Source organism: Enhydra lutris, unplaced genomic scaffold (assembly GCF_002288905.1).
Source record: "Enhydra lutris kenyoni isolate GAN:26980312 unplaced genomic scaffold, ASM228890v2 scaffoldscaffold54, whole genome shotgun sequence".
NCBI lineage: Eukaryota > Metazoa > Chordata > Mammalia > Carnivora > Mustelidae > Enhydra > Enhydra lutris.
Window position 1 is genome coordinate 8,669,917 of NW_019154138.1, and position 22,687 is coordinate 8,692,603.

At 56.0% G+C, this 22,687-nt stretch overlaps 1 protein-coding gene across 1 annotated transcript in view; it reads right to left on the reverse strand.

Moving 5' to 3' along the window:
• Positions 1-14,299: 14,299 nt before the first annotated feature.
• Positions 14,300-22,687, reverse strand: part of LOC111157345 (autocrine motility factor receptor) — a 41,879-nt gene continuing 33,491 nt past the window's right edge. Inside the window, exons 11-14 of the mRNA XM_022518672.1 lie at positions 21,147-21,281; positions 19,355-19,438; positions 16,534-16,718; positions 14,300-15,882 (exon numbers count right to left, since the gene is read on the reverse strand). Coding sequence (XP_022374380.1) covers positions 15,735-15,882; positions 16,534-16,718; positions 19,355-19,438; positions 21,147-21,281 — 552 coding nt within the window. The 3' untranslated portion in view covers positions 14,300-15,734. The remainder of the gene's footprint in view (positions 15,883-16,533; positions 16,719-19,354; positions 19,439-21,146; positions 21,282-22,687) is intronic.

The window sequence follows — 22,687 nt, forward strand, 5'->3', positions numbered from 1 at the left end:
GGACAGGCGCGGCCCTTCAGGCACCGTGTTCTGAGGCTGGGGAGACCCAGGGCCGGTGTTGATGTGGCCCCTGCAGCCAAGGCCCCAGCTTCCTTCCATCTTGGTGAAGAAATCAGAGTTTGTCCGAAGCCCGTGGTGTCCCTCAGGGCAGAGGACAGACGTGTGGGACTCAGGCTGGAACGTGCACCAGGAGGGGGGGCCAGGCTGGTCCAGACACATAGCCAGCACCCCCTTCTCTGGAGAGAGAGTCCTAGGATGCCTTGGAGGGGCTTTGCTGTAGAGGTTCCTGAGCAGAAAGGGGTGGGGTGACTCTGATAAGCCAGGCCCTGGCTGGCTTCGGGCCATCAGCCCGCCTCCCTCTCTCACCCAGGAGCTTCCATGGGCCAGTGCCACCAGCAAGCGCCCCAGGCAGGCCCTGTGTGCTTGTAGGGCAGGCTCTGCCTCGGGAATCTGACTTGCCCCTGGAGAGGCTCTGGCTCCTTCCTCCAGCCCTCTGCACTCCAGGCTCCAGTCCTGGGCTCCCAGTGCAGCTCCCTGGACTGTCCCGGAGCCAGGAAGAGCCCCGTGCCGACCGCCCCATGCTTCTCAGCTCCAGTAGGCACGGAGCTCTGGCTGCTGCATGGGAGGCTCAGGGCGTCCCCCCTAGTGCCAGATGCCTACAGGGAGGGGCACCCCTGGTAAGCCCCCTCCCTCATCGGGCTCTGACTGCTGCCCCCAGCCTCGTGGGAAACACGGCAGCTGGGCTGCAGGAACCACCCCACCAGCCTGAGGGCACTTCAATGTCACTTGCCTTGTATGTGAAGCACCTCATACCAGCTGCTGGCGCGCCAGAGGACAGGCCCTGAGAGCCAGCGGTCCCTGTCCCGTCACAAGCGGCCAGCGCCAGCAAGGCCATTCTGCCCAGCAGTGAAGACAAGTTAGTTCTCTCCCAGTATTACCACCCTGGCAGGGACCGGCCACACCCCTAACTAGCCCCCTGAGCCCAGACCCAAAAGCAGCGGCCCAGAGGAGGGCTGCTTGTCCAGTCCCACCTCTGACGCCATCGCCCCGGAGGTGGGAGCCCCCGGCCGCCTGGGCCCAGGGCCATCCCGTCTGCAGCACAAGAAAGAGGAAGGGCTGGTCACTGGGGACCTTCCCGCCCTTCTGTGCCCCGGGACGCCCTGCTGCTGCTTGCCGTGCTCCCGTTGTCCTGCCCCACCTGCAGCAGGGGTCCCTGCTGTCTAGTGGAAGCGCACAAGGAGAGGATACCCGGGACGAAGGTCCCTCCCTGTCCACTGCATCTCCCATCCACATCGTTCCCAGTGCGCCAGCGTGGGGAGGGATGACAGAGAGTGATGAGTCTTGGCTCCGCCGCGGGTGTGGGTGTGAGGGGAGGAGGGTGAGAGTGTGAGAGACCAGACATGGGTGGGTCTCTTGTCCGCAGTGGCCCCATGCACGTCCCCAAAAGGACCATGCTGCAAGTCTGTGAATGGCTCTAATTCAGTGGGCTGAGGAGAAACTGGATTTCTAGGAGGAGTGCCTTTGCCAAACCCGTGACGATTGTGCCTGCCGTCTAGATGCCTGTGGGCCAGTTCTGTGCCCCGCACTGACCGCCCTCGCAAAAGCCTGGTCTTGGCCTTCCTACTGAGAACCAAGAGCTCCCCAGGGCTCTCCGGCCTGGCTGGAGGGAGTGGGGGGCCTGAGGCCCAAGTAGGGGCTCGGTTGAACCCGTCTGCGGAGGGTGCAGGCTCTGCCCCAGGCCTGAGCAGAAAGCAGAGCTCTGGGTCCCTCGACAATAGCTGTGACACTTTGGGTTCCTTGACCATCTTCCATGGAGGCCTTACATGCCCCTTCCTCTGTGCCCTCTCTGACCCCAGTGGAGCCCGAGGGCCTATAGCCATGTACACTGACCCACAAGTGGGGACAGTGCCCCGGCAGAAGGCCACACCTGCCTCTCCCCCAAGCCCAGCTCCACATCCCGATGCGGGAACTGGAGACACCCAGGCCCTCCACAACCATACTGGAAAACAGTTGGTTCTCCCACACGGTGGGCAGCGACAGCAAGCGCTCCCCGCAACGGGACCCCTCGTAAGCAGGCTGGCTGTACACCCCCAACAGGGAAGGCCCGGGAGTCCTGTCACCCAGGCCCTTCCCCTCTGCAGGGATGAGCCCTGCAGGGAGGGGCTGCCCCCAGGAGTGTTTACACTTGTCCCCCAGTGGCTGATTCTGCAAGTTTTCCTGCTCCCCCCACCAGCCCCTGCCTTCCTCCCTGTTCCTCCCTCTTTCCAACTGGCCTCACTCAGAGGGCTCCTCAACCCTCTTGGTAAATAAACCCGCCCCAGTCTCGGCTCAGCCCCTGCTCCCAACCAGGTTGGGGGTCTGTCCAGTCCCCTTTGAGAAGTCAGGCTGCCCTGTTCTTCTCCAAGCTTCTGGAAGTTATTAGGGGCAGCCGGCAGCTCTTAGGCATGGAGGCCCGCGATTCTGGTCGGTGGCCACCTGGATTCAGTCTGGGGCACGAGTGGTGAGCACCCACAGATGGGCCCCCCGGGTCAGCGCCCAAGCCTACAGCAGCCCAGGGTGGCGGCATGGGGCACAACACACAGACCAGGGACCAGGGCCGCGGAGGAGCTGCCGCCCCCGATTCCCCACCCTGCAGTGAGGCAAGTCCTGTGCCACCCTGCCCTGAGTGGCCTTCCCTCTGGGGACTCCGGGGCTCCAGACAGACCCCGACCCAGCCAGACAAACACCCAGTCAAGGGAGGGGCAGGCTGGAACAGAAGCAGAAAGAGTCCTAAGTCCTGGGCCCTTTCGTCAGGTTGGGGGGGGGGGTCCCCTCTGGAGGGGAAGCGCTCAGCCCGGGGCCCAGTGCTTCAGTTCCACCAGCAGGAGCCCACACCCCTTTTTCACAGCGCTGCTGTGACCCGTCCTCTCCTCGCCTCCCCACCCCATCCTCCTGCCTCCCGCTCTTCTCCTGGCTCATCCCCGCCCCTCCCTCCTCCTCCCCACAATCTCATTCCTGTCCCAGGCAGAGGGGAGCCCTGGCGCTGCCCTCCCTCCTTAGCAAGCCCCACCTCCCAGCCCTGCCGCCGTCCACCCCACATTAACTGTAATTTTGTAAGAAGAGTGACTTGTTGGTTTAATAAATCTCTAGTTATCGTAATAATTTATTGGCTGCCGTAAAGTATTCATTAGTGACCTGCCGTTAATAAAGAGTGCTACCTTTCTCCAGGGCCCCTACGTGACAGGTCCCCGTGCTTGTCCCCCGGCTGGTCCCTGGGCCAGGATTGCGGGCCTCCTGGCAGACAGGCACAGGCTTCTGGGGGTGGCTGGCCTGACCTTGCTGACCCCTTGGGACAGTCACGAGCCTGCCTTCCTGTCCGCGCGCTTGGTGCAGCCTCACCCCTGCTCTGTGGGATGCGGCAGCCAGGCCCAGGGAGCTTCCCTGCGGCCGCCGGCCTGCGGGCTGGGCAGGAAAGCGACTACGGGCAGGAAGGGGTGGCTGTCGCCCGGTTGTGATCTCTGGCTTCTTTTTCTTTTCTCAAGTGCTGCTGTCTCCATTTGGCATGTACTCGCTCCTGCACCTGTTTTCTCCCAGGAAGCTCTGGACCGGGTGGTGGGTTCCAGTCTGTGTGCGGAGGGAGGGCAGCCAGGCCTGCGGGTGCGGAGGGGGCTCAGGGCCGGCGCCTCCCCTCCCCCGTGTTCTCCCCGGGCTGCCAGGATCCGCTCTCCTCCAAGACCTCCCCACAAAACCAGGCCCAGCTATGCAGAGCACCTCTGCAGACCAAAGACCTTCCCAGTGCGGGCACCATCCCCGCAGCTAGACTGTGAGCTCTCAAGAGCAGGACTTGAGCTGTTCGTCCTCCAGTCCCCCCGCAGCCCGGCAGAGCCCTGCACACAAATCCAGTCGGCGCTGCTGGGCAGAGAGGCCGTGGAGGGGCCGAGTCTTAGCAGAGTGGACTTGTGGGGCCCCAATGGCCGGCCCCCACGTCTGCTGCAAGGCCTTTAGGCCGGCCCGTGTGCCAAAGGGATGCAGTCCCCCTCTGCTCAGGTCACCCTGGTGATCCCTTCTGGTCCTGGGAGCGCTCCAGCATATGTCCCCGCTGTATCCCGTGGTGTCCAAAGACCAAAATGGTATTTGGGACAGTTGTGGAGTGGGCTTGGGCCTCTGGCTGTGGGCTTCCGCTCCTGGTTGACCAGCTACAGGACCAGGTGGCTCTGTGCGGTGGGAGGCCCTTTCCTGGTGGGTCCTTGGGTGCCCGAGCATCCATCCTCCGCCCTCAGAAGTGGCGCCATGAGCCTGAGTGTTCCCAGCCCCTGGCCTCGGGCTTCCGTTCACTTGGCCTCTGCCCGTCATCTGAACAGGCCCTGGGAGCTAGCTGGGGCCCGGCGGTGGCCCAGGAGCCACCCCCGCCCCCCAATGCAACTGTGCAGACGGTGAGCCGATGCTGGGGGCCTGAGAACAGAACGTGCTGGTTGAGGCCGGGCGGGTAACAAGATCATAGGTGTTTACTGAACTGGTTTACTGAGCAGGAGGACAAGGCTGCGTCCCACAGCTCACAGAGGAGCTAAGAACGTCAATTGTGTGAAGGCCCTCAAGGGGCAGGTGAGCCCTTGTCCTGGCAACTGCCCGGAGCCGTAAGAACAGGGTTTGGGGCTGCGAGACCCTTCCAGGTCATTGGGCTACTCATGCAGTCACGGGAGAGGGGCTGAAGATGCGTAGACCTGGTCGTGACCCTCTTCTGACTTATTCCTCTAAAGGCCGCAGACGGCTCATCTTGGTGGGACAAACCCATTTGGGGTCATAAGCTCTGGCTCAGATCCAGAGCTGGGGCCATGTCTCTGCTCTCCTGGGTCTCGGCTCTGCCAGCTCTCCCTGTTCCCTAAGGGTCGTGAGGCAGGGGAAGTGCTGAGCTGGGTGCTCGGCAGAGCAGGGCCTGGTGACTGGTGCCCGATGACCGGTGGTGGCCACCTGCCCTCCACTCAGCTAGAGGAAGGTGGCCACAGCGACTCCCCCAGCAATGCACTCAGCTCCCACTGCCTGCTGGGCCCCGGGGAATGAGCTGATCCCCACGGAATAATGCCCCGTGGTGCCCACGCCAGCTCTCTGTGATGATTTGTCTCAGTCTTCTTACTAAAGAGGGACAGCATGGCCTGGAGTTAACCCATGGAGCTGGATTTGGAATGGAGAAGTTCCCCAGGCAAGGACAGGGTCCTTGGGGGAAAATGAGTGACCGTCCCTTCTCCCAGGAAGGCACATTTCGTGGAGGAACCACCTTCCCAGCAGAAATGGCTTCACTCATGGAGAGATGTGCTCCCCTGCATTGATTGCCAAGAAACACTACCCAAGTTGATAAGCTTGGCACCCTACCATAGAATGAGCCAGTCCTTGCCCAGGCCAAGGACTACCCGCCAGGATCTGCTCCATTGGGAGCGCCCACTATAGTCACTCCTTTGCTAGCCTTTGGCGTGCGAGACAGTACTTCATGTCTGCATTGCTTCAAAACCCTTGCAGCATCCGACATGGCTGAGTTGGACCCAGCCAGAGGAAGTCTGGCCAGCCCCCCAGAGCCCTTCTCTGGAGGCAGCCTGGGCAGGACCATTTCTCCACAGTGGTGGCCCCCAAGGATGCTGGCAGGAGCCTGGCCTGACTTCCCTCCATCCCTCACCACTCCCAGAGGACATCACCGGCAGACTGGGCCCCAGAGGAAAGACCTGGGCTGGAAGTGCCACAGCCCAGCTCCCGGGTTCCATCCAGTACAGCCCCCCCGACCCCCACACACAGCTGCCCATGCAGGGAGCCCCTCCCGTGGCTGGGGACTCTGTCCCAGGGAGGGCCCACATTGCCCTGGTCCCAGCCTTACCCAGGGAGCCATAACCACGACCCAGTCCAGTCTCTGCCATTAGTCCTGGGACAACGGTATAGACAGCCCCAAATGCTGGACTGAGTGGCCCTGTGCTGTGACAGGTCGCAGCTCTACTGTCGTCTTTGGAGGGGCCCCGGGGGCCCAGGAGCCCCTGCCTGAGTTGCTAAGCAGCCCCGTTCCTCCCTCTCAAACCTAATTCTCCTCTTCTCTTTTCCTGTCTCCGTGTCTGTCCGTCCTGCTGTCTGTCTGGCTGTCCTTCCCCACCTGGGGCTGCAGAACCGCATGCACGAGTCTCTCATGCTCTTCGACTCCATCTGTAACAACAAGTTCTTCATCGATACCTCCATCATTCTCTTCCTCAACAAGAAAGATCTCTTTGGTGAGAAGATCAAGAAGTCACCTTTGACCATCTGCTTTCCTGAATACACAGGTGGGTGTCGGGGAGGCCCCGCTTCTGCCCGGGACCTGGTCTCTTCCAGAGCCCCAAACCAGAGCCCGGCTGCCCGTGGGTTCAGGGCCGGGCTGCCTGGCCTCTGCCCCAGTACGGCAGGGTTGCAGAGACGCACAGTCGGGTGTGACCCGGTTTGGCCCTTCCCACGACACAGCCCTGGGTGGGGTGGGAAGTGGACCCTCCCGATCCATTGGATTTGCCATGCCGTGACTTGAGAGCACCTTGGCAGGACTCAGGAGGCAGGACGGGACCACAGGCTTCCCCTTTCATCTTGCTCACCCTCTAGAAAAACTCTCCTGCCTCCCCCAGGCTCGCCTGCCAGTGGCGTCCCCTGACCCCTGCGCCAGCAGGCTCCTGGGCCACACAGCACCTTGGCATGAATTCGCAAGCATGGACACGTGGCCTGGGAGGCAATCTGGGCTGCTTTTCAGCCCCTACCTGCTTGGGTGCATGGTGTGCAGCATGCCTGCCTGTGCCGGGCCAGGGCCTTCTACCCCTCCCCCCACCACCTCTGTCCCCCTGCCCCCACATTCCTGCTGTCCTCTTCCTGTGGAGGCCTTTTCCTCAAGTCAAACCACTCCAGCTCTCTGCACACCTCCTCCCTCCCTGCCTGCCTCTCTCCCATCTTCTCGGGGTGGGGGAGGCACCTTCTCTGTCATCAGGCCCAGGAGGATGCGTCACAGACCTCCCATCACTCCCGTGAAGCAGCTCTTTCTGAGGGGGCGGGTGAGGGGTCAGGTTGCCTCCATCAGTGGGCAGAGGGCAGCTGTTGTAGGATGTCCCGGCTCTGGGCTGCTGCTAAAGGCTGGAGCAGTGCTGATGGGAGGCCAGAGCCCAGCCTTCATTCTTCTGGGGACTGAGAAGCTTCTAGTGGCCCTTAGGGCAGTGGTAGAAGAGGATGTGTCACAAGCTGGCTCCGCCAGGAACCCACACACTGACAACCCCAGAGAGGGAGAAGGGCCTGGACTCGGCTCCCAGGGCTACACAGGTCCCTGAACCCCACCAGATTCCAGAAGAAATAGGGGCCTCCCCCTCCACCCCCTCTACTATGAGGAAGAGAGTCAGCCCTCTCATCCTTGGCGGGGAGGAGGACCCATCAGCCTGTCCCCTCATCAAGGCACCACACTGCTTGTGGATCCGCAGAGCGCCCCCCCTCCATCCCGGGCACAGGCTCCTGGAGCCAGGCAGCATGCCACTGTGGGCAAACCTGTCACCTGTGCCTCGCCTTCCATCCGGGCACCGCTACCTAACAATAATGCCCACTGCTCGGGGTGGCCGTCTGGGTCAATGGAAGGAACAGAGCCAGGCGCCAAGCCTACTTCCCACCGGCTGTCACCCTCCTAGTGTTACTCAGAGGATGAAAACCAAGAAAGGGGAACTGGCCCTGGAACTAGAGAGAGTCCGCGAGGGCATGGGGCGAGCCGGAAAGGCCTGGCCCCGAGCTGCCCCGGGGCTGAGGGAGGCTCTGCCTGTGGGCAGCCTGGCTGCGGCCTGCTCTCACCGGACACTCCTGCCCTCCCGCAGCCTCAGCTGAGGCCCTTTAGGACCAATTCAGGTTCTTAGAAAGTGGTGGTGACCAGAGAGGGACTTGGAAGCCACGGGCCCCAGCACGCCTCCTGAGGCCAGCGCTACCCTGGCAGGGCAGGCTCGACCCTAAGGCTCTTCCTTGTCCCCAGGGTCCTTCTCCCTGGGAACCCAGTTTGGGACCTGGTCCGAGCACTGGTCAGTCTTGGTGCTGGGGGGTATAGGGCTCTGGACGCCCCCAGAGAAAGTCAGCCTGAATGTGGGAAAACATGGGGTTTTCTCCAGAGCCTCCAGAGGAATCAAGCTTGAGTTCAAACAGTCTCGCTGGGTAACAAACAGTCCCTGACATGGTGGCGCATGGGCGCCAAGGCCCGTGGGACACAAAACGGGCCACGGGGCAAGGGGCAGGGGCAGCTGGGGTGCGAGGTGAGCTCGAAGGGATGGACGGACCCCGCAGATGCTAAGAAGCCCCAGCTGGGCACCCCGCCACCTGGTTGGGGCGCCCCATCGGGCTTCTTCCCTCCATCAGTGCCTCGTCTTGGTGCTCTCTGGGCAGGAAGCTCCTTGACGGGGTCCACCCGGGGCCGAGTCTAATCTCTGAGCTGCCGCTCACTTGATATCTTCACCACGTTTGCCACTCTGGGCACTTCTGCTTTTGGTCCCAGCTGAGAGTGGGGTTGAGGCCTCTGCCCTGCCTCCCACCTCAGAGACCTCCCCACCCCCTTAACTTTGATGTCTCCTCTTTGAGACGCCCGAGCCCCAGTTCGCCCCCCGTGGCTCACACCTTACCACTGGAGAGTGGGCCAGGGTGGGCTAGGGCAGGGGGAGAAAGATCTGATCGCTTCCGTGCTGGCCAGATCCCAGCTGCGCTAGTGAAAACGGGGCATCTTCCTTCCACGGGACTTTCAGGCAGTTCTCTGTTGGTCCACCTTCCATGGTCACTGAAAGCGGTCTGCAGGGCAGAACTGCAAAGGTTTGGGTTGTGGCTGGCTGGAAAACTGCCCTTACCAGGCCCCGGCCAGGATCCTAGGGGACAGCCAAGGGCTTGCGGAGGGCAGCCAGGCCAGTTACACACAGCAAGCCCCTCGAACTTCCCACTCAGGGAGACCACTGCTCCCAGACCCCAGCCCTGCCGAGGGGCTTCTCGGGAGAGGAAGCCTTAGAGAAAGGAGCGCAGCCACAGCTCGTCACCCACCACAGCCTGGAACACCACGAGTTCTGGGGCAGCCCCTTCCCAGGATCTCTTCCACCAGAATCCCTGTCCTGGTTTAGAACACGGGTGAGTGTGGGGACGCGCAGCCTGGGCCCCAGCCTCGATGTGCTCCCCTAGAAAGCAAAAGGGGTGACTATGGCCCTTGCCCTCCCAGGGCTCCTGGGCGGATCCAGTGTGGAAACAGAGTCAAAGGCCTTACAAAGGCCAGAACCGACAAATGCTAAGCTGATGGGGTCTTTCCTGAAAGATGTGACCATGCCCGGAACCACACAGCCCGCGCCTCTGCCGGGAGGGGGTTCCCAGCCTCTCTCCCAGCGCCCCTGCCACTGCGGCTCTCACCGGGGGCCTCTCCCCTATTCTGTCTTGTTGCAGGCCCCAATACGTACGAGGACGCGGCCGCCTACATCCAAGCACAATTTGAAAGCAAAAACCGCTCACCCAACAAAGAAATTTACTGTCACATGACTTGTGCCACAGACACGAATAATATCCAGGTGGTATTCGACGCCGTCACCGACATAATCATTGCCAACAACCTGCGGGGCTGCGGCTTGTACTGACCTCTTGTCCTGTATAGCACCCTATTTGGTAATGACTCCAGCACTCACAGAAAAGCTTGCGCGTGCACACACACACACACACACACACACACACACCACTGACAAATGCAAGTTGGTAAATAAACTTTAAAAAGGTATAACAAGACCTTATATATATACAAATATATATTAAAAAAATTCTTTTTAGTTCGTATTAGAAAGAGCTTCGGACAGAACTGACCACCATCCCATAGATCATCAGAGTTTTCCCGGGACAGCAATTGAGCGTGCGTTTGTACGCGTGCACACGTGCGCGCGCGCACACACACACACAAACGTCGTGGTGGGGGTCCTGGTTTGGGAGTCCATCCTTTTAAGAACAGCCACGTGATTCTACTCTGAGACCCGTTATCTGTGAGCAGAGGGAGGGCAAAGAGAGGCCTGGCGGGAGTCCAGCCTCTCCGCTGCCACTCGCCCAAGGCTGTGCGGTCTCAGTTCTGTCCTGCTCTCGTGCAAATTCCAAAGCCCTTCAAAAACCGGCCAACACCCTAAACCTCTCCCTGACCTCTACTCCCAACAACAGGAAAACTAAGGATGCTTCTCTCTTGGGTGGCGGTGGTTGTTAATTTCAAGGATTTAGAAGAATCATTGCTCCGACCAATCCACTGTCTCTTGAGTTTTCTTTATTCAAAGGCGAGAGTTGGAGGAACTGGAGACTCGGCCTGCTTTCTAGAAGCAGCTGAGGGGAGGGGACATTGAAACAATGGCTACAATTCACCTGCAGAGTTGAAGCCAGCCCCCTGGAGAAGAGAAGGGCCCAGAGGGAGCAGGGGGAGGTGAGGAGGACAGCAGAGGCCTGGGGAGGGCCGGATTCATGTAGGCCTGACCATAGTCAGGGTCCCGTGGGGTGAGGCCTCCCAGGGGGCCTGGGCTGGGCTTCCCCTGGAGTTCTTGATCCCTCTTGTGATGCTGCCCCATCTTGTCCTACCCCCACATTATTAAAAACTTTCTAGGGTTTTGTGTTTTTGGTTTTTTTTTTTGGTTGGTTGGTTGGTTTTTAAAATCAAAGAAAATGGTCAGACTGGACCCCCTTATCTCTCTCTCTACAGACTGCTTCACGGACTCTTTGCTGTTGACGTTGATCTCCTGGTAGCATGACCTTTTGGCCTTTGTAAGACACACAGCCTTTCTGTATCAAGCCCCTGTCCAACCTACGACCCCAGAGTGACTGACGGCTGTGTATTTCTGTAGAATGCTGTAGAATCTGGTTTTAGTTGAGTCTTTACATTTAGAATTTGAAAGGAAAAAAAAAAGAACATTTCTCATGTGCTTTGTAGCTTAAAAAAAAAGAGGAAAAAGAAAAATCATTTCATCCATTTTTTTTTCTTTTTTGGAAATAAAGCAGCATACACATCTGCACCTGTACCCCCATCCATCCCGTGTAGAGCCCCCCCCCAGCCACCCTCCCACACCTGCAGAAGTGCCACCTATCTGCCCGCCCCTCCTGGGGACGTGGGTCCTGGGGAGCGTGGTCAGGCTGAGCTTCCCAGAGTGCCCCATCTGCCGTGTGCCAGCCCGCCCCAGGCTCACTCCAGGTTCACCTAGAAAAGCACAGCTCTCACTGGCCAGTAGCTGCCTAAAAGAATACCAATCGAACACATAGATAGAGCCCTACAGAAAACCATTTTCCCACCAACCTCCTTTCTACCGATTCCCTTTATGATTTGTTTTTGGTTTTGTTTTCGTTTTCATTTTTGCTTTTGTTTTTGTCCCAATGAGCACTCCGTATCACATACCAGATCAGCTTTCATAGTCTTTGGGAAACGGGGTTGTGGATTTTTTTCCTTTAACATTTTTGCTTCTCAGTCTCTCAGATGGATGCTCCCTTTGTGTGTGTGCCCCTCTCTCCCTCCTCCTTTGTTTCAGTGACCTGTGTTCGCTCCTTCTCATGTGGGGGTGTTTGTGCTGCAGATAAAAAAACAACAAAAAAAAAATTTTTAAATACCACACGATGGAAAAAAAGCAAAAAAAAATTTTAAAAACAGATGGAATGTAGTGTTTACATGAAAGCCAGTTTCCATGATCAGTCCTATGTCATTTCTACTTTGACTAGTATCCAAACCCCCAACCTCTTCACAGTGTCACTTTTAAGACTTACTATTGGCTGAAGAAGACCAGTCATGGCCATTTCAGATAAAGAGGAGGCAAAAAGACAAAACACACAAAAAAATTAAAAATACAGAAAAAAAAAACTTGAAAAAAAGGAAAAAAGAAAAAAAAAAACACAGCCCACGGGTCTTTCTAAGCCTTTCTATTCCCAATCGGTGAGGTTTCTGTGATATCTTACACACTGCCAGTCTACTTCTCTGACTAATGGAAAATTCATGTGTAGCTCAATAAAGAGAATGTTTGTCTGTATTCCTGAGTCTCTCACGCTCGGGCTTCATTCTGACAGGAGGGAAGGAGGGATTTGACTGGGCCAGACACTGGGAGGCTGGCTGCCGGATAAGGATCTTCTTCCCACCCCCCCCACCAACATGCCAGACCTTCTCCACATTCCCCTTTCCCCCCACCAGTGCTGCCACCAAGGGGAGCCCACTGAGCTCAGCCACCTGGGAACAAAGAGGGCCTAGGAATGGGCTGGCCATTCCCCCCCTGTGGATGCCCTCTTCCTCCCGGTCCCCCGCCTCCCCTCACTCAGCTGGTTTGAGGGGAGGGTAGAATTGAGGACTGGAATGGGGGGACAATTGGGGGGTGGGATGGGCAAAGCAGGTAATTCCGAACTTTGTTAAGATACCGTCCTATTTCTTCCCACTGAAGTGAGAAGGTGGGTGGTCGGTCCTAACAAACAAGGCCAAGTTGCCTGGGCCTCCTGCACCTACAGGGGTCACATCCATCCACCTGGACACCTTTAAAAGCCTCCCCTACTGCACCTGGCTGCCAGGAAGCCCACCGCAGGCGGAACACACAGGATAACAGATCAGCTCAGCCTGGCACAGGAAATCAGACTCTCCGCTCCTCCAGGCTGCAGGCCTCCCTAGCTCGCCGGGTTTATGCTCTAATAACCAGCAAACCAGTTGAGACTGGGACCTGGAGGGGACCCAGCCCAGCCAAGTCCTTGTATCATGTCCACAGATCACTTCTTAGCCACGTAGTCAGTGCGACAGCCATCTAGGGGGACAGGAGGGCCACAGACAGGTCCGTTGGCTGGATTCCCTCCACACACCAACAGATAAAATCCCAAGGGTCTTTTGAGTTTTGGGGTGGGTGCGGTAGAAGTCTGTCTATACTGTGGCACAGAGCTAGCCGATCGGGCACCCTTGGCCTTCCTCCCCTTCCTGTGCTTTTCCCACCAGCAGCCCCTGACCAGCCTGCAGGGGGAGGCTCCCCGCCATCTCTGGTGACAGCAAGGTCGCCCACATGGCCTGCAACTGGACAACATGACACCGGTCTGGGGGCAAAGGATGAAGACAGAGGTCGAAGGTGCCATGACTTTGTCTACCTGAGTTCCCTAAAAATGAGCCATATTCCAACAGTGTTCTTTCCTACCTTTCAGATGAGTTTTGTAGGTAAAAACAAACAGGACTCTGCCCTATCCTCTTTACAAAGTCGGGAAGCATTTTGGGGGAAAGAGTGCAGGGAAAGACGAGTCCATCAGGACAAGGAGCTAGGGGGTGGCAACCTCTGCCTCACGGTTTCTAGAAGTGCCACGAGTGACTCCAGTGCGCAGTCGGGTTGGAACCACTTCTCACCTACCACGAGTAGGGGCGATGAGATGAGACAGAGGCTTCCAGACGAGGAAGGGCGGCAGGGCAGGTGGGCAGAGGTCACCGCTCGATGTCACCGCTGGTCACAAGGCTGTGGCTCCCTGCACATGCTGTGCCCCGCTCAACAGAGCCCTCGGCCTGCCTTCCACTCCCGAGAGGACGGCGTCCGCTGGCTGAGGATGACAGCACATGGTCTACACAGCTCTGGTAAGAAATCAGGTCCGTGTGGCCACCTGGACACCTAGGATCTCTACCAGCACAAGGAAGACATCCACGAGGACCACCGTTCTGGGGTTCATAAAAGCCTCAAAATTTGGGGTGGGGGCTGGGGGTGAGGGACTGAGGAGAACCTAAGATGTCAACGAAACAGGGCCCATAAGAAAATGGAGCAGTAACAGGGACCACTTCCAAAAAAGTGTGAAGAGGGCAAGGGTAAGTCCACCGTCACTCCCCACAGCACCCGTTCATAGCTGACAAACCTGAGCTGGAGCCCCGGAGACCGCCAGTGCATGGGAGACAGCACAGGATGCTCCCTCCCCTGCCCCAGTGTGGCAAGACCCTGGCCTGGCCTCCAGCCACCGCCCTGAGCCTCTGTCCCAGATGCCCCAAGAAGTGACAAAAGCCAAGCGACTGTACAGTGCCCAGGATTCTTTACTGTCCAGGTACAAAATCTAAGGGCGCGTTGAGGGCTTCTCTTCCTGGGTCTCTTTAAGCTACAGAAGGTAGGTTTCCGCTCCGATCACGGGCGGACTGCTTTATTCCAATGTCTCACGACCCTCTGAAACGGTCTCCAAGCCATTCCCTCTTTTCACACTTTTGAAACCTAAGAACACACAGAATGAGGGTCATCTTTAATGTGTGCAACACCCAGGATGTCAGGATGGGGAAACCCCCTCCATCAAAGTGGGGTTCAACTCTGGCCCCTCGGAAAGAGACTGCCTTAGCTTCCAGCCACACACAACACACTAGAAGAGTCTGCGTTTTATTATTATTATTGTTTTACAATAAAAACAAATAGCTATGCTCTCAGGAAAACAAAACCAATTTTTTAAAAAAAATCACAGAAATCTACTAACAGCATTTCAAGGTAAGGCTTTCGAAAGATTTCTTCAAATAAATTATCCTGGCCTAAACATTTACTCATCACTCTTTTCAATTACTTGTCAACATTCCAAAAACTTTCAGTTATGTAAAATACATTTAACTTTGCCAATAATTTTAGATAATACTGGATTCTTCCCCAAAAGACTATCATAAAACTATGCTTTAAAACATAAAAAAAAAAAAAAAAACTTAATCCAAGAGGACATAAAACTGAACTATGTAGCCTGTGATTGCGTGTTTCAAATCCTGGAAGTTAAACGTGTGAAGAATTTGAAGACCAGGTTCAGGACCCAGGTCTGTTCCGAGGCAGGTGGCTTCAACGTCCTACCTATGTTTAATGAAACCACCAGGAGGAAAGTGACAAACAGGAAGAGCTCCGGGGGAGACACAAGAGAGATCGCTCTTTCTCCGAGGAAGCCCTCTAACGCTGACTGGCCAGTGCATAAGGTCCTCCCTCCTCTTCTCTAAAGACCAAATCCATAGGCTTCGCCATCGCCTCATTCACTTGCCCAAGAATTCAAACCCTAACCCAAAGCCTGCTGCTCAGCCCCCGTGTCTGGGGTGGGCAGCCATGAACTCCAGAGCCGGGGACAGACACGCAGGGGTGCTCATGAGCTGCTGGAGCCCCAGTGTTACCGGTAAGAAAGCCAGCTTTGGGTAAGGGCTCGGCGGGCTGTCCCAGATGGACTGGGACACGGCAGGCCGCCACCTCCCACTCTAGCACCCTGGCCTTTCTTCTCCTCCACTCCACCCAGCAAACCAAGAATCACCTCTCTGAGATGCCCGGCCGCCCTGGGGCTCTGGGGGCCTGGGGCTGTGGCCTTGGGGGCGCCTCCCCACCGAGAGCGGCGATCTGACCACCAAAAGTACCCAGCCGTGAAGTCGGCCCAGGCCGCCCGCTGCCCACGGCTCTTCGGGAGCCTGGCCCCCGCCCTGCCTGCCAGAGCTGGAGCTAAGGGACACCAGCAGGCGCGATCCAGGAATCGGAGCTGCGGGTGTCTGGCCGCCCTCTTCCTCTCAGTCACCCCACCCACCCCCCTAAGAAGCCCAGTCAACGCCAGAAGAGATCAAGCCTCGAATTAAAATGCGCAGTGTTTCTAACGGGAAGAGAAATGTCACATAGAAAGTACTACAAAAAAGGGTTAAGTTTGTCAGCTGTCCAAACACTATTAAGACCACATGCTTTATACAGCGGCAGCGCGGCCGAGCCCCTCCTCGGACAGCGGGCAGAACCGGGGCCAGGCCCGGCGGCGGCGCTGCTGGAGGCGACGGGGGTGGGGATGGCGGCCGAGCGCTAGGAGATCTGCTGCTTCTGGAGCCTCCGTTCAGCGGCCGCGGCCAGCATCCTCCGACGCAGGGTCACAGGGTCGGAGGTCGTGCCTTCTGACGACAGGCAGCTCTCGGAGGCTGAGTCAACTTCAGAACTTCTGTTCAGGAAACGCCTACAAAAGCCAAAGGACTTGCGTGAGATGGGATGGAAGCTCTGGAACATGGACTTGTGAAACGCACGGGCCGTGTCTTCGTCTGTAATTCCCCCACTTCCCAGACAGCTCCGTGAGGCAGTCACTCAGCAGTAGCCCGTGAAGAAGACACCTGTCCCCGGACGGGAGAAGCTCTGTGCCGCAGGGACGAGGCCCGCCGAGGGCTCTTCAGCCCCTCCTGCGGCACGGACCACCTGCAGGGCCACCCGAGCGGCCAGGAGGGCGGGCCTGGGAGTGGACACCAGCCGGGGGGAGCCACTTTGGGCCTGTTTTTTCAGCTCTACTTCTAGCCCATAAGTGCAATGACAGTGCTCCCTCCGAGAGGGCAGTGAATCTGACTCATCAGCACAAAGGGCTTAGGTCACACTAGCACACAGGTGCTCCGAAAAAGAGTGGCCGAAGCCGTCCACGGGAGACGACCAGCCACTGGAGGTTACCAGTTAGGCCCAGACCCTTTGGTTTTCCAAGATGTTTGCAATCAGAATGTTTCTAATGGTTTTTCAATGTTGGCCCTCTGTTTAAAAAGGCACAGTGTGGGCCTGATACAAGGGCCTTTGGGCCACCAGGTTGTGACCGGAGATATAGATGAGTGAGAGCCAGAGATCAACTCACTTGCGAGCCTGCTGCAGGAGGTCATCCTTCCGCTGGACCAGCATGCGCTGCCTCTCGTCCGCAGACTTGGAGAAGCGGCTCCCCCGGGCCTCAAAGTCTTCCCCCTCGCTGGGCTCCACCTCCACCTCGCTGAAATCCAAGGCCTCCTCCAGCCGAGGACCGAGGTCTAGCGGCACACACTCAGTCTGGGCACAGAGGAAGCGAGAGACCACTGTGACCCCAGGCCACCCTCCTAAGAGCAGGTTCCCCACCTAACCCAAGTGCCCCAGTGTTCTTCTGGACCCACGGGGAGGCATGCTGCCAGCTGGGGAACCAGCAGCATATGCGGAATGGCCGACGGGGGCTCCTGAAGGACCAGCTGCTGCATCAGGCTTGGGCACCACTAGGAACAGCACCTGACTCAAGCTAGATGTTCGGTATTAGCGAAATTGTTGTACAGGATTATCAGTATGGAAAAACAGGCACCTCGAAATTGTACTGTCAGAAAGTAATAAAGTTAACTCTCAGTTTGCATTCTGGGAAGGTTCTGTTCAGCTCTACAAGTCACTCTCACACTTACACAAGTATTATTGCATTTACTGCACAAATTTTATACCTTCACTGGACTCTGAAAACAGAGGCAGGCAGATTAAAAGGGATAAATTCTAAGGATCTTTTTTTAAACAGCTATAAATCACATGATTCCTTGTGTAACAGGATATTAAAATGGGACTCTCTCAGTTTGGGCTCAAGTTCTGAACACGAAGACAACGCCCAGGCTCCCCCCAGCACTTGGGCTATGCTCCTGCCACTGGACCGACCCAGGCAACCCGGGGTCAGCCCAGCACCCAGCTCTAGGTGACAAGAGTTGAGGTGGAAGAGGCTGAGAGACTGGCCTATTTGTAAGACTTCCTCTGTGTGGCACTCATCTGTCACGCACTGTCACCCTTCCCTGCTTTCAGCCTCGTGAGTGAGGGGACTTTAAGAAAGCCATGTGTCCAGACCAATACTCCCTACAGTTTGGGGCCCTGGGAACTGGTGGTGACTAACACACCTGAGGAATCTCGAGACCAAGAAACCTGCTCGTGGCAGATAAAAAAAGTCTCTGAGGGGAGCAAGTTCAACTTGCATCGACCCTAAGGCCCTGTTGTGTGTCCTGGGAGGTGGCTGTGGGTCCTGCAGGAGGGGACCAGCCTGAGGTTGTTGAAACAGACTTTGCCCACAGGACAATGTGGAGGGTGGTCCGGGCTCCACAGAGGTCGGGGCGCGATCACAGAGAGCGGGCCCAGGCTGGGTTTTCCGGTGCTAGATGGGGCAGGGGGTCTGTAAGGTAACAACTGTGAAAGATACATAGACAAAGACACACACACACACACACTGGGGTCACATGGCCAGACCCAACCCGCCCTCCTCCTGAGCCTGACTCTGGAGGAGCTAGAAAGAGCAGCTGGGGAGTGGAGGAGGAGATGAAGGAAGGAAACAGACGCCCACCCCCAGCCCTGCCGGCTTCCGAGCCAGCCTGAGCTCAGGCAGGGGAGAGCATCTGCATTCAGTACTGACACAGTTCATGCTGCGCTTGGGCTACGTCGAGGTCTTTGCTAAGAGACCGTTATCCGAGGACTTCTTACTTCTTGAGAATGACTGAAACCACTACACACCATGCTCCTTGTGAAAGAAGTCATTTTCCTTCACTGTGCTAGAAAAAATTCAGAAACTTTCATGTTAACTGTAAAAACAGAGTTGGGGAACTGGGACAGAAAATGAACGTGCTCTCCTCCCAAGGGGCCCCCAGCCAGCCCAGCACTCAGATCTAGGCTGGACCAGCTGCCTAAAAACCTACAAATGCAAACCTGAATCCCTTCTTCAAAAGCCAGGCGCCATTTTACAAATGCTGCCCAATCCAAACATGGATTTGGGTATGAAAAATTTAACTCAGCAATGGATTTTGAAAAAGTCTCAGTCTATGGTTTCCAATTTGCAGGAGAAAGCATGCAAAGTGAAAACAGCTTCCCAATCAGTTATTAGAACAGCTGCTTCAAGAAGCACCCCAAGAAACACTGGAGGATGAGGCGAGACCAGGGTTGGACCCGAGCCCCGTGAGTGGGAAGCCTCACGTCACAGACACACAATGACCAGGTGGTTTGGGAGTTTTTCCAGTCTCTTAAAGTTTCTGGAAAAGTGTGGTCATTGATTAGGCAAATTGGAAGTAGAAATGAAGGGTGTAAGCCAGAGCCCATGGGGCTGAAAGCGTGCAGAGGGGAGCGCCTCTGCCCTGGAAACCAGACAGAGGAGCTGCCTGCAGACAGGGTGGCCACCCAAGTCCCCCAAGTGCGCATCTAGGCAGAGCTAGCTCCCAGGACAACCATGTCCCTCCCACCTCCACACCACGCAGAGGGTCTCGTTTGCTTGAAGTACATGGAAGCACCTGGAAATGCTGAGTTGGGCAAGTGAGGTGTGCGGGAGAAGACCTCAACAGTCTCCGTCTAGGTTCAGATGTCCAATCACCCTATGTCCTGCCTATACCCAGCTTCCCTCTGCCCCTCCTAGTGCTCAAGTTCAAGGCAGCAGAGCTGGCCCGGGGACAGCATGACTCTGTTCTCCTCCAGGTCCTGAGGATAATGCCCAGGGAGCGGGCTGCAGGCCATGGGTAGAAACGCAGGCCATGCTGAGGGCACCGATCTGTTTGTTAACCTGAAATCCTAGGACGCTGTGGCACAGGGCCTTCTCTGCCACCCCGGCCCAAGGCTTCATGAACACGAGAGGCAGGACTGAAGACCACCGCCAGGCACACACGACTGCCCCCGGGAACGCACGCACTCTCTCCCCAGGGTGCAGGCCTTACCTGCACAGAAGCTTCTCCCTCCTCCTGGTCTCCATTTGGCCTATCCACAGGACTGTTCAATGCCGGCCTGATGCCATCTGAGCGCTGCAAGGCAAACAGCAGCACAGACAGTCCGGAGCTGCTCGGGGCTTACGGAACAGGGCTAGGGAGAACCCGGGGTACGGAGGGAGCTCGGGTCCCCAGCACTGCCTGGGCTTTGACAAAGTCTGCAGCAGCAATGAAGCAGCTCCTGACAGCAAAAATAAGGCAAGAGAGCCCGAGGCCTGAGCTTCAGATATCACCTGGCTCCCGTTCCGTCTTCCCTCAGGAACAGTGACCACACGACGGGAACACACCGACAGCAGGTCACACTGACTGAGCACTTGCGGAAACCCGACAGGACCATCTCATTGATCTTAACACCCTGTGAAGTAGCTACTGTTGTTCTTCTCATTTGCAGCCAGTCTGAGATCCTGGCCGAGGCCACAGATGCACTGGAGCCCTGTCCATCTCCCTGGAAGGTCCTGCCACCTCAGTGCTGGCTGGGCAGGCTCCATATCACTGCTGAGAACTTGCTCTGCCTGCACAAGGTCACCGTGCACCCCACCCCCTCAAGTGGCCCTCAGCCAGCAGTAGATGGGAAGTGGCATCCAAACGGCCCCGCTCCCCACCCTCCGGAGGCCTCCCACAGGATCAAGCTCTAGTCATCCAGGACACTAAGCTGCTCTAACAAGCCCTTACTGGCTGCCTCCCCCCACCCCCACCCATCTCATAGCTCCACCTGCTGCCTGTGTCCCAGAACCTTCCCAAATGACCCACTGGCACTAGAACCCTTGTCCCAGGGTCTACTGCTGGATAATCCGAAGTCCACAGCCAGGTCAAACAGGGAAGGGCCGATAAGCCACGTCTAACGTCAGCCCATTTGACTCCAAACTCCAGGCTTGTTCTCTCTTAAAAGATTCTCAAGTTTTAGGATTTTTGTTAACAGATTTCCATATATTCTTATGCACAAAGTTGAATGATTTCTTGTTAAATGACTCCCTGGTCATGTACTGATCCCCTGGGCCTGCCAGAGAGCCTGCTTCAAAATGTTAATACTTCGGTCAAACCACTGTGTCATACATCTGGAACTGAGACAACATTGTTAACCACCCTTCAATCATACAATTTAAGTAAATAAATAAGTAAAACGTTACTACCCCTTGTACTCAAAGAGGTTATATAATGGGCCAGGAAATCTGTCCTTGTTAAAGCAGTCCGGAGTCCCAGCATCACAGAGCAGCCACACCTGATGGAAAAATCACACCAAGGTGCAGAGCCAACCAGGGACGGAGGGCGGAGGGCACTGCCTTCTACAGCTGGGGGCACCCAATGGCAGCCTGCAGGCCAAACCCCCCTCCACCTATTTTTGTAAATGTTTCCTAGGAACCAGTCAGGCACACACACTCACATACTGTCCATGGCCACTACCATGGCAGAGCAGAGACATTACAACAGGGACCCCGGCTCACGAAGCCTACAATATTTCTATCTGCCCTTTACGAAAAAGGCTGCTGATCCGTCCGAGAGGAACCGATACCATGACCACCTGCAGGGCCAGGCAAAGCGGGCAGACTTGCGGTGTCCGTATGTACAAAACATGTTCCCCAATACATTTGTCTTTGTCTTCCTCCGAGCCCCTGGGATGGGTCTGTCCTCAGTTAAAATGCGCAAAGTTAGGGAATTCATCAATCATGACTGATACTCAATTAAGGAACGAAAAAGTTAATCTACGGGATTAAATCTTTGTGAAGACAATCTATTTTGCACTTACCTGTGTGGGAAAAGGGACTTGAATCCGTCCTTCTAAAATGTTGTCTGTGGTTATTTCCACCGAGCGGGTCAGCTGGAGGTCCTGCAGCACGAGGTGGTATGGAACCTGGGGAAACATTTCTTGAATCTGATGAGCCTGGAGGAACACAAACACAGAGGCCACGAGACATTCACTCTCGAGAGTTGCTGCTCGGGGCTGTGGTGTACAGCGAGCTCTGCGCACTGAGCCTGGCATCTGGCCTTGAACACACGAGCAAGAGGCTTCTCTATTCTGCACGTCCCTGTCAACCTCACTCCTTCTCGCATTTTTCCAGGATGCCAAACAGGTAACTTGGGACAGCATCACTTTCGAGATAAAAAGAACACGAAATCCAGCTGGACCCAAAACAGGCTCAACTCGAATATTCCAGTTTTAAAGTGTTCATTTTAAAGGTCGGTATAACTCAGGTTTAAAAAAAAAAAAAAAAAGCGTCCTCCTTAAAGAACACCACCAAAAAAGAACAAACTTCTGATACATGGCCACATGGACAAAATTCAAATGCCTTAGGGTAAGTGAAAGAGCCTGACTCACAAGGCTATGTACTATAGAATTCCATTTCTACAGCATTCTAGAATAGGCAAAATCAAACGGACAGAAGACAGATAGGTGGTTGTCAGAGGCTGGGGGTGGGGAGAGAAAGTGATGACAAAGGGGCATGATGTCATCTGGGGCAGGGGAGATGGAACCATTCTCTATCTTGAGGATGGTGACGGCCACACAATTGTAGGAGTCACAAGATCCATAGAATCAGAAACTACAAAGGGTGAATCTACCATACATAAATTATACTACAAGCGGGAAAAAGAAAATTAAAAAGAATGTAAACTTGGAACATTAGAGCTGTAGGTTTCAGACCACAGTCGAGAAACATCAGCGAGTCCACGCTGGGCTGAGTGGCAGCTGGGGTGTAGGGAAGACGGCACAGGGTCTCCGCCCACCACCACCCACGCTCACATCAAAGGGGTCCAGACTTTGTTTTTTTCAAGTATGTGTATTTGTTTTATAATGTTTATATTCATGGTTTTGTTTGTGGAAAATCCCAACAATCAAAAGGAAAAAAAAAAGCAGGAAAAATGGGATTGCTTTAGAGGCACAAGGAAGTCTGCTTACAGGGGCACTAGCTCGGCAGGAGCACAGTGTTCTAGCTAGTAGAGGGGAAGGCATCCAACGTCAGGGCCTTGAAAGCCAAGATCAGGGTGCTTAGTGTCTCGCTGGGGCAAGAGGACAAGACAAGCAGAGTCCTGCCGCAGGCCCCACGGGCCCCACACGCCTGGGACCCCGCAGGGTTTACAGGAGTGCGAACTGAGCATTATTTCCTCCAGGTTGAATCAAAGCTAAATGGAGAGAAGTCCATAAAAACCTCGACAATCAGATAACATTCTTCTCTAAAACAGCTTTCCCTTCATTTCCCAAATAAAAACATGCCCGAGATTCATTTTACTAGACCAAAGCTCTTCTTCCAGAAAATCGAGTGAGTTCAATACTGGATCTTTATAAAAAAA